This window comes from Coptis chinensis, chromosome 9 (genome assembly GCF_015680905.1).
Source record: "Coptis chinensis isolate HL-2020 chromosome 9, ASM1568090v1, whole genome shotgun sequence".
In the NCBI taxonomy this organism is placed as follows: domain Eukaryota; kingdom Viridiplantae; phylum Streptophyta; class Magnoliopsida; order Ranunculales; family Ranunculaceae; genus Coptis; species Coptis chinensis.
The window spans coordinates 43,487,981-43,503,290 of record NC_141464.1 but is presented as its reverse complement, the minus strand read 5'-3'; the positions used below and the strand labels follow the sequence as shown (position 1 = coordinate 43,503,290).

Sequence of the window (15,310 nt, the reverse complement as noted above, 5' to 3'; positions counted from 1 at the left end):
GGGAGATGCCAAAGGAGTTGTGGAAGTAAATCAAGAAGAGAACCAATTTAAACCGGTCATCTGTACTAGAAATTGAAAGTACTTGGACACAAGTACACAACCTGGATTTTGTGACGGTTGTAATTCACTCGTAGGCACTGATCAACTACGAAATAGGAAAGCTCGTATGACAAATTGGATTTTATTTCTTTTGAAGCACACAGTGGCATGTAACTAGTGTTAGGAATAATAGTCTCATAGTGTTTGGATACTTGGGCATGAGCTAGTAGATAAGCTCTTGGGCACCCTCACTTTGTAAGGGCGGTTTTCCATGTGAGGTCTACACTTCTACCTATGATGCCACCAACCCATTAAAGCCCATCTCGTGAGCGAAGGGCACTATATTTCCTATTCAATTAGGGTGTGTTTGTTTAGTGCCAAATTTCAGTCGGCGTATTTGTTTGTACAAATTTTGCCGTTGGCAAATAATTTTCCAACCTTTTAAGAAATTGCCAACAAGGTGATGAGAAAGTAATTGACTAATTATTATATGTGCCCTAAAGAAGTCACACTTGTTCATGATGCACTCTTAGAGATGTTTGAAAGAAACCTAATCTAGCAGCCAAGTTGGGATGCATGAAAATTATAGAGAACAAAAAACTTATAGACACAATCTTACTTCCCGCCAAAATTAATGCTTATAAACTTATGAAACTCTCACCTGTGTAAAATGTCCACCATTACTTTCTCATTAACATCAAAACACCCAACCTGTTTATCCATATTACAAACATGTAAATCCATGACCCAACTTCTCCAAATCCATGCTCAAATGATTAGAAACCACCTCATTCAAGACCCATTTGCAGTAAGTAAGTTAATTGAGTTCTGTTCACTTTCTAACGTTGGGAACCTTCATTATGCCCGCAAGTTATTTGATGAAATTCCTAAACCAAATATTTTCACTTGGAATACTATCATTCGAGGTTACGCTAATTCTCCGTTTCCACAACATTCCGTGTATCTTTTTAAACAAATGGTTCTGTCTGGTGCTACCCCGAACTCGTTTACGTTATCTTTTGTGATTAAAGCTTGTGGGAATCTTGTTGCTGTAGATGAAGGTAGGCAAATACATGGGTTAATGTTGAAGTGTGGGGTTGATAGGGATGTTTTTTCGAGTAATGGGTTGATTCATATGTATGCTACATGTGGAGATATTGATCCTGCTAGGAAACTTTTTGATACTAGTTGGGAAAGAGACATGGTGAGTTGGAATTCGATGTTATCTGGGTACGTGAATTGCGGGCTTTTGGAACAGGCCAAATGCTTGTTTAATGAGATGCCTGAAAAAGGGGTTGTTTCTTGGAATGCAATGATTAATGGTTATTGTAAGTGTGGTGAGATTGAGGCAGCAAGGGAGCTTTTTAATAGGATGCCGAGCCGAAATGTGGAGTCATGGAATACTTTGATTACTGGCTATGCGAAGGGTGGTCTTCTGGAAAGCTCTCGTGAAATTTTTGATGAGATGCCAGAACGAAATGTTGTTTCATGGAGTGCGATGATAACTGCTTATGCGCAATGGGACCGACCAAACAAGGCGTTGGCTTTATTTGATGAAATGGAGAAGGCCTTGGTGAAGCCAAATTGGGCAACCATTGTGAGTGCACTTTCAGCATGTGCCCATATCGGAGCCTTGGACAAGGGTAAGCAAATTCATCTATATGTTGATAAGAGTAAGATGAAGATTGATTCCATCATTAGGACAGCTCTTATAGACATGTATGCAAAGTGTGGGAGCATAGAAAATGCCATAAGTGTGTTTGAGGCATTGGAAACAAAAGACGTGTTCTCATGGACAGCCATGATCGGAGGGTTAGCATTGAATGGCCATGGCAAAAAAGCATTGGAGCTCTTTGGTGAAATGGAAGGGGCAGGAGTGAGACCAAACGAGGTCACCTTTGTGGGTGTTCTTTGCGCATGTAGTCGTGGTGGTTTAGTAGAATTGGCTAAGCAGTATTTTGATTCAATGCGAATAGTTCACAATATTGACCCTAAAGTTGAGCATTATAGCTGTATGGTGGATACGCTTGGTCGTGCTGGTCTGTTAGAGGAAGCAGTATCTTTTGCTGAATCAATACCTGGGAAACCCAATTCTACCCTTTGGGGGGCTTTACTTGGTGCATGTTGGATTCATAAGGATGCCAAAGTAGGAGAATATGTTGGTGACCGTCTTATTGAACTTGAACCTGGTGATGGTGGTGTGTACATACTTTTATCTAATATCTATGCCACAGTGGGAAGGTGGGATGATGCAAGACAGGTGAGAATGTTAATGGAATCAAAGAGCCTAAATAAGAGCCCTGGGCATAGCACCATCGAGATAGATGGAACAATTCATGAGTTCTACGTGGGAGATAAATCACATCCTAGAGTGGCTGAGATATACCTGAAGTTAGATGAGATTGCTTTGAGATTGAAACTTTTAGGTTACACTCCGGTCACCTCTCCTGTATTGTTTGACATAGAAGATGAGGAGAAAGAAACTGCTGTTTCACATCACAGTGAGAAATTGGCAATTGCATTTGGTCTCATCTGCACGGAATCTTTTCTTCCCTTACGAATAGTAAAAAACCTTCGGGTCTGTCGTGATTGTCACACAGCTGTAAAATTAATTTCTAGAGTTTTTGATCGATTAATTGTTGTTAGGGATAGGAATGTGTTTCATTACTTCAGAGATGGGTCTTGTTCTTGCAATGACTACTGGTGAATTGGTGATTTTATTATGAATCCAGGATGGTAAAACTGCTAACAGCAAACAAAATGATTTTAGAAATGCGGACTGCCTACCAGGGTGGCAGGGTGTAAATTTGAAACTCCACATGCTACATCTAATCTTTACATATATTCTGCCAGTGGTTTTCTGCAGTGTTGCAGACGATCAATTGTCACCTGTAAGTATTCTGCGTATGGTTTCTTTCATTCAGTTTCTTCCTATTAGTTTAGAAGCCATTTGTTTACTAACTCAACAATCTTCTTAGGATTAATCCACTCACAGAACCATATTCTCCTCTTCTTTGAGTTCTTTATGTTCCTGTTAACCCCAGGCAAGACCTCGAAGATGAAAGCTTCCATCACATATTCGAGATCTTTAAGAGAGCTATTTTGCTCCTTTGTAAAATAGAAGATCACACAAGATAAATGTTAAAGTTCTTTTGGAGGGGCACTTAAGGTGAGCGTTTAATATGTTCGGTGTTTTATCTAACATTTCAAAGGTTATCTAAGTTATCACAGATATATGGTTAATTGATGTGGTTCTCTTCATGATTATTCTTTTTGTAGCTTATACGACTATAATCTTGAGAAGCCATAATTGAGTCCAACATTCATCCAATTCATTGAGGTTTGATTTTGCAGTAATGCTTTGGGGGGTCGTGGAACTCTGCATTTTTTAGCATCTCCTATGAAACTTGGAACTGATTGTATTTACATTTTCTCTTGCAGAATGTTGCACTTTTTGGTGCACAAATTCTTCATAGAGATGAAGAAGATGCTCTGAAGTCTAAACAAGTCCAACAAATTTTTGAGGAAAGAACCGGTTTGTACATACTTCTTTGACCTTTTTTATTTTATTGTATGTGTTTTCCCCAGATATTCATGGTAGTTTTTGCTGCTTGTAGAACCGAAAGTTTCTAATTCTCACTCTAAAACTTGCAATGCTGGGAATTTAGGGCATTTAGAGTCTTATTGTCTTCCAAACTGAACAGCTTATAATTCTAGGAAATTTAAATTAGTTCCATTATCCCTAATATCCTACATTCCAAGCAATATAGGTGAGAATTCAAGTTATCTCATTAAAATATCAATAGATCATTGTCCCCCAAATCCCTGCCTATCCCTCCCAGCCCAATGAGCTCAACCTCAAGACCTGTGGATATTATGAGCTAAGAAGAAAATATGTCTATAAATAGTAAGAAAACCTAACTAGCGCCTATGATTAAGTGTTTTCTGATGACTCGAACTTCAACGCCAGATTTGTTATTCATACTAATAAATTTTCACTTTGAAGCCAGATTTGCTTCTCATCCGTTATCATACTAGAATTTATAACTGTAGCTACATTATCATTTCGATATTACTATTGATCAATAATAATACATCCGTCTAAAATGAATTTATTTTAGCAAAACTAAAGAGAATAAATTGAAGTGATCATTCTCAAATCCACAGTCAAGCCTGCGCGAGTTTTCGAATATTTTTGGGGAAAATATCATTAGGATCCCCATCCATTAAGCGCTTGGCAATTATAACATTAGAAGCTTCCGAAGGATGGTATGGATCCCAAAATACGAATTTCGATCGGTCTTGACAAACTTTAGATGGTGGACCGCACGGGACCAAACCTCCAAACCTACCCGCGGCGTGACAGCATGCAGAATTAGAATTCACAAATCCTGTCAACACAGAATAAATCGTGTAAACAGCATTTTCCATCTTCCTTGTGCCTCAAATTCCGAGTTCCAATCTTTAGCAATAGGTATAAAAACTTGAGAAAAGACCTTACAAACTAACGGTAAGTATCAATGTAAGTTATGTTTAGCTGGTATTATTTTGATACGCACCGTAGAACTTGAAGTTTCGGATGATATCTAATACAATGCTGTACACGTCTGCATAGACAAATTCAGACCCCTGAAGATTTGAGTTCAATTCCATGACAAGAGGCTTTAAACGTGTGTTGAATAAACTGGCTAGCTGATTCGGAAAGGTGACACAGTCATATCCAGCAAACGGATTTACATCCCTTTGATACGGGATGCACCCAATAGGTCCTACATTCGCCACAATGATTTTTCTGGCACCTAAAACATACAGTCTCTGACAAGAAAAAATGTCATTTTGTGAAGTTCCATCAGATTTGTGATGTATTATCAAGCTACCATGAAATGTCATCTACTTAGTGGTGCAAAATTCTTACTGTTAAATGAACTCTGTATCTGGATATTAATGCATCAACAAATGTTTTAGGTGAAATCAACTTCTGCTGAGGAATTGAAGCTACAGGGGTCAGGTAATTGTTGATGAAATCGTTTGATCCCATGGTAATAGAGTAGATAGATTTTGCAAGAAGCTTCGACGCTGCAGGAGCACCAATACTTGATATTATGTCATGCCTGGTGTTCGCAAAGTTATCAAGCTGTGCCTCCATGTTCAGTCGACCACCCTACACATGTTACACAAATCATATAGCAGCAGCGAATACTCTGAGATTAAGATCATTATTAGTTCACAGAAGTATACTTTCACGATTCATACTAATTGTTATATATATGTGTGTGTGGAATGCACAAGGAAAACCTGAAGTACGAACAGATTTCAAGTAATTGTAATACCGTTATAAATACAAAGTAGAAAGCTTACAAATACTTGTCCGGTGTAGTTTAGAAGTCCTCCGCCACCAGAAGCATAATTAACACCGTGCAGAATGGTGTTTCCAACTGTAGTCGGTGCCAAGTATGGAGGGATGAACTCTTTCAAGCCAAGTTCTTGACCTGCAGTTAGATCAAATGTTCAGCAAAACACAAATCGTCAATAACAGCTCAAAGGGAGGATTAAGTTGTGAAGGATCAATATCATAAGACCTGCCTATAATATCAATAATGGTTCTTCCATTAGTGAATCGTCCTGTGGGGTCTCCAAAATCGATCCCGTTGGGAGCATAGTTAGCTTTAGAGAGTGATACAATATAGTTATTGTTTCCCACATCAACCAAAGAATCTCCAAATACAAAAGCAGCCGGAACAACCTCAGCAAAACTAAACCGTACGAAGAACAAGATTAAGACTATTGAGGATAAATGATGAAGAATACTATGTTTATTTAAGAAAGAACCCATAACTGTGAAACAGAATCAAAATAGTATGAATTTCCTGGTATGCAATGTAGGTGCATCAATAACCACATTACCACACTGAACCAAAGTTTCATTGGAGAAACCACACATTGAAAGAAGAACAAGAAAATCTCCTTAAGATACAATGTAACACAAGTACTTGAACTGTGCTTTACTTCCTTAAATATGTCCAAATGTAGGCATAGCTCACGGTGATCAAGATAACATATTAAAGTGAACGAACACCTATAACTAAACAGTGATAGGTACGGTGAAAAACTGAAAACTGAGGATTGTAGAATGTACAGCTAGCTAGAGGCAGAACGTGCCCTTTTAACAATGGATCATCGTGATGAAAAAAAAATGTGGAAAAAAAAAGTACATGGCAAGGAAAGTGCATTGATTGATCTGCCAAAATCAACACAACTCGTGAGAAGAATAAGACCAAGGTTCTACTGCTGTGTTGTTGATTGAACGAAAGTGCCTGTGTGATGTTTGGCTATTATAGTGATAAGTGAAATTATTTCTCCATATGCAAACGGACCTAACAAGCAGTCACCAGAGCTTACTTCTAAAATCCCACCTCTTTCTTCTTGTGATTATAGCACTGAACTAAAACGTTTGCACCTCCATCACTTTACTTTTCACCTTTCTTTTTAATATGTTGGGAAAATAATCAAAATTTGTCTGCTCAAATTTTTAGATAAATGCCAGTGAACTAATTGTAACTTTATAAGTACATTATATCACCAATAATGAAATCACCCGCTTTAGAGTACTGTTCCACAACTTGTAAACCATGATAACTGTAACATAGGGAACGTAAAGAGTATGTATGATAAAAAATGTTTGAATGCAAAGGTTGACTTCTCTTTTTTTTTTTTTTTGGTGACATTGCTGATGGTCAAAATATATCCACTGTACGTGCCTTGTCTATCTATCTTTTTCAGAAGAATAATGTGGCAAACTTAAGTTGCAAACTTAAGTTGAGGAATTCTCTTAAACGGTCTTAAACGGACATGTTCTTCGAAAGCATATATAGTGTCTTCAAAAGCTTATGTAGCGTCTCGTCCCTGAAACAAGTTAATATGTAAGCTATAAATTAAAAGAATTTGGGCGACATTGTATATGCATTCCAAGACACTATATAAACTTTCCAAGAACATGAACATGTCCGGTCAACGGACATGTCCATTTAAAAAAGGCCTGAACTTAAGTTGTGGTGGGAATGGCAAATTTAAATTAAATTTAGGGTATGCTAATTATTGCTTTACCGATCCAACCAGAGCGGATATAGTGGATGGAAGTGGACTGATCGAGGAAGCTTAAAATCCCTCAAATAAGCTGCCAAATTCACTATTTATTGAGCAAGGGGAAATCTTCAGAAGACCTAGGTGGGATGGACGTGCAACCCTAAGGCCATTACCTAAACACTTAATAATGGAAAATAAAAAAGGTGGAACTGAAGAAGTAGTCAAGTAGGCGTTAATGGTCACATGGAACATTAATTTGATTGAGGAGTTGAATTCATTGGCCCAGCAAAGAAAAATTTAGTAATCAAGGAGCGTACGTACCACACAAGGTTGCACTCCTCACAGGGAGAACCGAGAATGTAACATTTTATCTAACCTTTGAGATACGCACTCGATATGTATTTCAATGCAAACGACTATAAGTTGATTACTTGATTGTTACATTAGTTATAAGGACATTTAATGATTTCTGTAGGTTGATTAGGTGTATACTGTAATCTTGAACAACATCCCTAAATCCCCTAATACTGTTTTCCAATTTACCAAAAGATCATACATTCATACTTATATATTAAAAGGGAAGAGGAAAATGGCTTACCATAGGGACATTTTTCCTTATTACGCTAAAAGGACAAGGTGACTATTTGTCTAACCAACATTTTTCCACGTGGGCTATGTCTCCGTCTCTACACTATACTACCGCACCTCTTTCCCTTCTCTCTTTCCTTGAAGCTAACATACTTGCAGTAGAGATTGCATTACAGACTGCAAAGCGCCCAGAAGCAGCTTAGGAGCATTATAATTCAAGGACATGCCAAAGGGAGCATTCTTTTTAATATAAAATTCCTACTTGCATGCAAAAAAAAATAATATGAACATTATAATTAGGACATGCCAAAGGGATGGTGAAGACTTTTGGGAATAAAAACATTTTAGTGGATGGGAGGCTCGGATCTTTACTGAACAATTTTGATGTAATCTTGAACTAGTAAATTCGGCTATGAACAATGAAAGTCCATAACTGATTGGATTTTGATTCTTTGAAGCACACAGTGACTATAATGGTATTTCGCCATCTAAATGCATTTTAAACTTTCGAAGTTGGTTTTCTTCAGTTAGGGGATTATATATGGGTTTAGAGTAAACCCATGCACCTATTGTTTAAAACATTAAACTAAAACACCCAAAATGGTTAGCATTTCAATTATTTCCAAGGCTACCTTATTTGACCCTTTCATCTTCTTCTCGAGTCACTCGTCCTCCCCAATGGCCCAACAACCCCAACTTGATTCCACAAAACAATTTTAGCTCAAATCCCATAACTCCAACACCAATAATATACCCATTCTTAAGTAAACCCAAGGATACTCAATTTCAACTTCCAAATACTCAATTCCTCTAATTGTATCAAAGGGAGAATAATGAATGTAAGGGTTCACAATATAGTTTGAACAGTTTACTAGGTAGGTATTGTTTTAAGGGTTAACCAATAGTACCCCCACTAGATGAGCCAATTAGGATTTCCCCCCACTAGATGGAAAATCTTTATTGGCTCATCTAGTAGGGGGGTAACACTAGTTCACCCTTGTTTTAAATTCTTGATATTTAGGTTATAATTTTGTATAGATACGGTGGTAATGTAGGGAAAATGGAGTAGGAGAGTGATTGAGGAAAAAAAAAATATGGGCAGTTCTGGAATTAAGTAAAACTTCAACCAGAATGGGTATTTAATTCTGGAATTAAGTCTAATGATTTAAAATAGAGGGTTTAGTCTAAACTGGTACATATTTTAGGGGGTTTAATCTAATTAACCTTTATATCTGTGTTTCGATCTGTTTTCTCATCTCTACCTCTGTCTTCAACGCAAAGTTTTTTACCCATATTAGCTATTATCTGCTAATTTCATTTTGATTGAAAGTCAATTGCTGAATAAAAGGAAGAGGCGCCACAGAGGGAGAGAGCTGTTTTACCAAAGGAACTAAAGGAACTCAAGTTGTTAACAAACAGAGAGCTGTTTTACCAAAGGAACTAAAGGAACTCAAGTTGTTAACAAACAATGTCTATAATGGTCAGACTAGCAAAGTCGGTAAAACTTACTCAAGTTGTTAACAAACAATGTCTATAATGGTCAGACTAGCAAAGTCGGTAAAACTTTTGGGTGACGATACCATAGTGCTAGGGCGTGAACTCTAACCCCCAACATAAAGAGTTACTGATCTATTTAAAACAGGTTTGCCAAAAAAAAAAAAAAAAATGTACAATTGGCAGGGAGATTCAGTGAGGCCACAAAAATTCCATCTACTCACTAAATGATTGCTAGATTCACCAAAACTGCATCAGTACAATGTATACAGAGAAGCATTATTGTGAAAATAAAACATCGTCAAACTTGACTTCCACAATTCAACAAAAAAATACTTTTCGAACTACTTTACAACTGGCCTACTAAAATATGTACAATATAGTCTTTGTATTTTTTATCTAATACTGTCGCTGTGGGGACTAACAATGCGGGTACTCTTGAACAATTCATTTAGTCATCATCATTGTAATTGTCCAAACTTGCCTGTTCTGCTATAACCATAAGCATTTCAAGCCATTTGTCGAATTGTATGGCACTCTCATCTCTCTTGTCCAGCTCACCCGCTTCAGCCTCGAGCCACTTTTCTCGTAAATCATCTAGTACATTTCCTTGATCAGCGTTAACACCAGAACCAGGAGCACTTGGACGGGTGGTACGATTTGAGGAATCTCCCGAAGGTGGTGGAAGTGTGAGAAGCATAGCCCGAAACTTGGTTGTATCTGCAAATGCCTCGAAGTTGCAGGCAATTACATCCAGACAGTATTCTCTTATCTTCAAAACACCATACCTGCAAATGCATCCACGTTGGCAAATAAAACACAAATTTAAAGAAGTTTGAACTGTTATCCAATATCAACAGTGTCATTAACATATAAAACGGTATGTGCTTTTCTAAAGTAGACTCCCTTGGTTCAATTCATAGGAATCTCTGGTCCGATAAATTGAACATCGAGAACAGACTGTCAGGTCACACTCCCCTTATAAAAAGTGACTTTCTTTATTACATTTCAAGCTGGACATACAAAGTCTGTATGTTCAACTGGAAGGAAGTGTATGATTACAAATAACATTTCTTTTTTCTTTTTTCCACTAATAAATTACAAATAAGTTTAGTAGCTTCTAACTTACAATCTAAATGGGTTTGAACATTACAATGTATTTTGTTTTATTCTATTTTTTAAAAAAGAATAAAAAATAAAGCTTAGGGTTAGGCAGACCCCTACCTGTCTATTACAATTTCTCAAAACACAATTCCATTGTTATTATCCATTAGAAGCTTTGATAACTGAAAATCGGATTAGAGCAATACACTACATAAAATTTTCAATGTTATCACACAAGGAAGCTAAGTAACTAGCACTCCTTTTTTTCGTGATCGGAAATATATTGTAAACATTACATCAGCACCAAAACAACTATGGGTCAAGGACCAAACCCACAATACCCAAGTACAGTGGATCACCCTATAGATGCAAAAGAAGAAAGGAAAAGGAGGCACAGTAGCCAAAAAAAAGGGCCTGAAAGCAAATAACAGAACATGCGAAATTCAAGAAACCACCACGATGGTGGAACCATCACAAAATTGTCATTCCATGTCCTGCTGTAATTCCACACCCCCCTCCCAAATCTTCGTCCTTCTCACATTCACGACCACCATATCTACTGTGTCCCACACCTCCACCCCCGAGTACTCAAAGTCAATCATGCCATCTAAATGTACGTACTCCTACTAAACTATTTGAATACATTCCTAATAGTATGTACTCCAAACTCAAAAGACAATTTGTGATTCATTGCCTTATGTGAGTCATTTATGCCCCCTACATTCCAAATGCCCATAGACTTGGACATTAGCAATAGTCTGGTTTTGTTTCTTTCTAAGCCCCTTGGTTCTTCCTATTGCTCTCTTGATTTGGGCAATGGTCTGATTCCCTTTTTTTTTTTGCCTTTGTCCAACTTCTGAGATCTAGTCAGCCTACAAGTCTTAATAACTGTAGCAACTTCCTGGTCAGCACCAATTTCTTTAACTATACGGTCTGTGAAATGTGAATACCTCAGCTTCATGGTCAGTAGAATCATCTGAATTTCTATCACCATCTTCACTCACTTCTCAAGGGCCTTGAAAGGATTCATATCTCTCACATAGTCACATACTCCACCATTCCACCAAGTTTATCTGCCTCCAGAGATCAAGGAACATTTTCTAACACTCAAGAGTAATCAAATAGATCTTTGACTCTTCTAATTCAATATGGTATTGATAGCAATAGCTGGTTTTCCAGTCACGACATGTTGTTGATATCGATTGAGTTGGAGCGAGTTTTGTCACCATATTTCCAACACTTTCAGTTACCTGAACAGCTTGGTTTTCCCAACTACCATGCCTACATTTCCTTCAGGTACTTGATTATAAAAAACCATAGCACTATAAAACGCAGTTGCATCTGCTCCATCAACTACATTTTTATCTGCTAGCACATTCATCCTTGTGACAGAATTCGAATCATTGCAAATTGCTGCAGAGTTATTCTCCACTGGTTCAGAATTTCCTCCATCTCCATTTGTTTGTTTACCACCTTCAGGTGTCTTGTTCTTCTCAGTAGGATCCAGGTAGCTTTAACAGAGTTTGGACATCGTTTCTCAATATGTCCAAAGCTATAACATTGTGTACATGAGTTTGTTGTCCAAGAATCTACTTCAACATGCACTGTTCTCTCTCCCACCTTAGGTGAATAATACAAACTAAGTACTATTATACTTCTTAATTGTAACTATTATTATTGATCAAGAGATCAATAAACCAAGAAAAATGGGAACTTTGGAATGGGATCAAACAAGATCTCTAGCGAGAGAAATGGAGAGGGCAATTCCCAATCAGAGGATATAAAAGGGAATAAGGTATGTAACTAAGTCAAGAAATATGGGTAGCTGCCTTAGTGGGGTACAAAACTTTGACCTCTTTTCTGAATAAGAAATGGATAGTATATCTAATTGTATTGTACCCCAGAAAACTAGATCGCTTTTACCAGTCACTGGGGTAGGATTACTGTAACCCCAAACCAATGACCTAAAATTCTAGCTTTGTCGTGATGCTCAGAAAAAAACCATCAAATTGATCTCCGCATTCATTATGTCATTCAATCAGAAAGCGGGGAGTGTCATTTGCAGTGAAATACAAATAGGAGAGTAAGTCATTACATTAGATTTTGGGAGTAGCAGTACTTGGTATCAACACTGGGAGAAACCACTGTGTATTAAAGAAATTGAAAAATATAATAATAAATAAATAAAAAACAGATAAGAAAGAAGTCATACATGTCAGATATAATCAGCCACTGGCATAACTCAGCAGGTGAGAGCGTATCCAATTGTGGCAACAACGCGTCACCAACAGCACGCTTAAGAGGAAACAACAGATATCGTGATGCAGCATCAAAAAGTTCTTCCGCCTGTTTGACAATAATGCATTGAATGACATATAAAAAAAAAACCATTAAAATGTTATCATTTTCACATGTTTCAAGAATTCTAATAGATACCTGATCTGCATCTAGGTCTTTTAAACCATCGGTGTACCTAAGCTCAGTAAGAAAAGAGAGAGATAGACAAAAATGAATAAATAACTGAAGTTCAACTCCAATAGAGTATTGGTTAAACTATTCAGCATATAGTTGGAGATAGCCAGAACCCCTATATTGGCGTCAAAGCCAATAAGACTGATTTTGTGAGGTGTACTATTTAGACAATTCAAATTTTAGTTTTAAGCATTAAAGAACTTACATAAACTCTATCATCTTCTCAAATGCCTCGGTGCTTAAATCATGCTCTTCAAGAATAGGCAATCCATAACAAGATAACTCATCTCTTCGTTCAAGAAAATCTTTCATATGGGACAGCCTTGCTTTAAAGTACTCAGATCGTGATGCCAAAATCACCTGATGACAACGGAATATTCTTTTGTCCACTTTTACACAAATATCTGCAAGATCTTCTCCAAACTCAGTTATTTGTGTTGCACTAACGCCAGATTTCACAGTGTCAAAATTATCTGGCTCATCTTTGCAACAAGATTTGGCAAGGGAAGCTTGAAGAATCCTATACATGGCAGCAGGAAGCCGCTCCTGCTCTGGAAGGGAAAGGCCTTGTAAAATAAACCGTTTCTGAGAGTTCTCTACATCTCTCAACGACTTATATTCCGCGTATTTTTGGTGAATCAATTCTTTCTCAAGAAGCTTCTGTAATTCTTCGCACTTGCAAACTTTGCAAATCCTTACAAGATCTTCCATATCATCCAAAGCAACCTCAAGCTTGTCTGAATAAAAGAAATGGATGAGACCATAAAGGGCATAATAAGATAGTCTTTCTTTTGAGAATCTCACTTCCCATCGATCCTTCCACTCCATTTCAAATTTCTTTCTAAAGAATGGAGAACGAGCACTCAAGATGACTCTGTGAGCTTCAATTGGTCTACCTTGCACAAAAAAGGTCACATCCGGAGGGAAGTGACAGGAATTGGAATCATCATTCAACAAGGGACCTGTTAATGCCCCATGCCAAAAGTCAGCTCACTGAAGAAGTTAATGTCATTCAAAATATTACAAATAAGCAGAATAGCAGCACTAAGACATCAACCGTGTCCAACATTGCTCTTCTGTCCGGATGAGTTATTATGTTTGTTGTTCATTAATATTAGAAAGCAAAAAATAATCTCCCAACATAAGTTAGCCTAGGATACATCAACAAAGTCTACTTAACCATTCTACTCTTCCAGCATGAAACATATCCGTCAATGCAAGACTTAGGGTGCATTTCTTGATTCTTGATCGCGCCCAATGAAAGAGAGACGCATTCACGCTGAAAGAGTGGAAAACACCCAAGGGCTAAGGTGGTTATTCACATAAAGTGGTGTAGAACAAAACAGTCTAACAATCACAAACTCAACAGCTAAACCATAAAAATAAATAAAAGATGTGCACATTAAAAAAATAATAAACGATGTGAACAGATTGAGGCCGACTTACCCCCACCCCAATTCTGGTTTGGCGATGCAAATTTATCTTCATTAAAATTAAAAACATGAAAAATGATACAACCATTGACCATCCCACATATGTTCACTAGGGCATATAAATAATACTACAAGAATTTTCCTTCCTTGTCCATAAACCATTCCCACATCTGCACAAGAAGAATTCTCAACACACTGCTTGGCATTTGTTTCCAGTTAAAATGTAAAGCTGGATGAATATCGGTGAACTAAATATAATCATTCACAAGACTAATAAAATGCATACCAAACAATTCGACCCCAGACCGATTAGCAGCACAGCTCAAGAAAGTATCCCTCAGTGCGCTTTGCAATGGACCCAAAGGTGGTGGTCTAGCTTCATAAGCTTTAAGTAACTTCCTAACATTAAGATTTAAAGAAGCATAATGACATCTATCACCATCAAAAGTATGTTCAGAACAAATAGCACCATTTTCTAAAAGTAATCTAGCTGCATCAAGATGACCGACTAAACAGGTATAGTAAAGTGCACATGAATCCCATTGGTCTCTTGCATTTACGTTTACTATACCGGTAGCAAGTAAGTATTTGAGCCTAGTTACGTCTCCGGCTCTAGAAGCTTCGAATATGTCACCTGATGGGACCTTTTTTATTGGGACTGATGATGATGTAATCGTGTCGTAATCTAATTCGATTCCGTCTAAATCTGGTTCGAATGACCAGGGTTGTTGTTGTACATGTACCAGATTATTATTATTATTCGACATGGTTGGTTAAATTGGATTCTACTCTTTCTTCTTCATGAGGAGAAATTGTTCAGACATGGGTGATAGGGTTTGGTTCGATTACTAGACCACTTGGTCCCTCGGAAGTTAATATGAGCACTTGCAAATGAACCGGTCAACTTATTATTATCTGTTTCTTATATTTTGAGAAGAGCGACACATGGAGACCTGAAAATACCAAGACATTTTGATATTTCAAAATTTAACAGATTTTCGGTAGATTCACGATAATTTGTTATATATCATAGGATTTTGTATCGTACATTCCCCAAAGCATATATAGGGACTCGATGTTGTGCAAGTTGAGTCGAG

The 15,310-nt window shown here is 37.4% G+C and overlaps 2 protein-coding genes and 1 pseudogene across 4 annotated transcripts; 1 reads left to right on the top strand and 2 right to left on the bottom strand.

Annotated features, from left to right (window-relative positions):
* The first annotated feature begins 412 nt into the window (after nucleotides 1–412).
* On the top strand, nucleotides 413–5,400 carry LOC147476185 (pentatricopeptide repeat-containing protein At5g66520 pseudogene; annotated as a pseudogene). 2 transcript variants are annotated; one of them, XR_015208226.1, is made up of 5 exons: nucleotides 413–2,930; nucleotides 3,018–3,208; nucleotides 3,319–3,379; nucleotides 3,481–3,574; nucleotides 5,005–5,400. The product of XR_015208226.1 is annotated as a pentatricopeptide repeat-containing protein At5g66520 pseudogene, transcript variant X1 (transcript). The 2 variants fall into 2 exon arrangements; XR_015208227.1 differs by having other exon boundaries at nucleotides 2,791–2,930; nucleotides 3,084–3,208; nucleotides 5,005–5,144.
* Nucleotides 3,981–6,023, bottom strand: LOC147476184 (GDSL esterase/lipase At4g16230-like). The gene is made up of 5 exons (XM_086583330.1): nucleotides 5,623–6,023; nucleotides 5,398–5,528; nucleotides 4,955–5,200; nucleotides 4,599–4,854; nucleotides 3,981–4,430 (listed from the first exon to the last, which is right to left on the bottom strand). The coding sequence occupies exons 1-5, from the start codon at nucleotides 5,870–5,872 to the stop codon at nucleotides 4,207–4,209; spliced, it is 1,107 nt and encodes a 368-aa protein (XP_086439456.1). The 5' UTR covers nucleotides 5,873–6,023; the 3' UTR covers nucleotides 3,981–4,206.
* A 3,398-nt stretch (nucleotides 6,024–9,421) lies between these two features.
* On the bottom strand, nucleotides 9,422–15,130 carry LOC147476183 (ankyrin repeat family protein). Its single transcript, XM_086583326.1, has 5 exons — nucleotides 14,500–15,130; nucleotides 12,986–13,742; nucleotides 12,745–12,781; nucleotides 12,521–12,654; nucleotides 9,422–9,992 (listed from the first exon to the last, which is right to left on the bottom strand). Exons 1-5 carry the CDS (start codon nucleotides 14,978–14,980, stop codon nucleotides 9,656–9,658), a joined length of 1,746 nt encoding a protein of 581 aa, XP_086439452.1. The 5' UTR covers nucleotides 14,981–15,130; the 3' UTR covers nucleotides 9,422–9,655.
* Nucleotides 15,131–15,310: the final 180 nt, after the last annotated feature.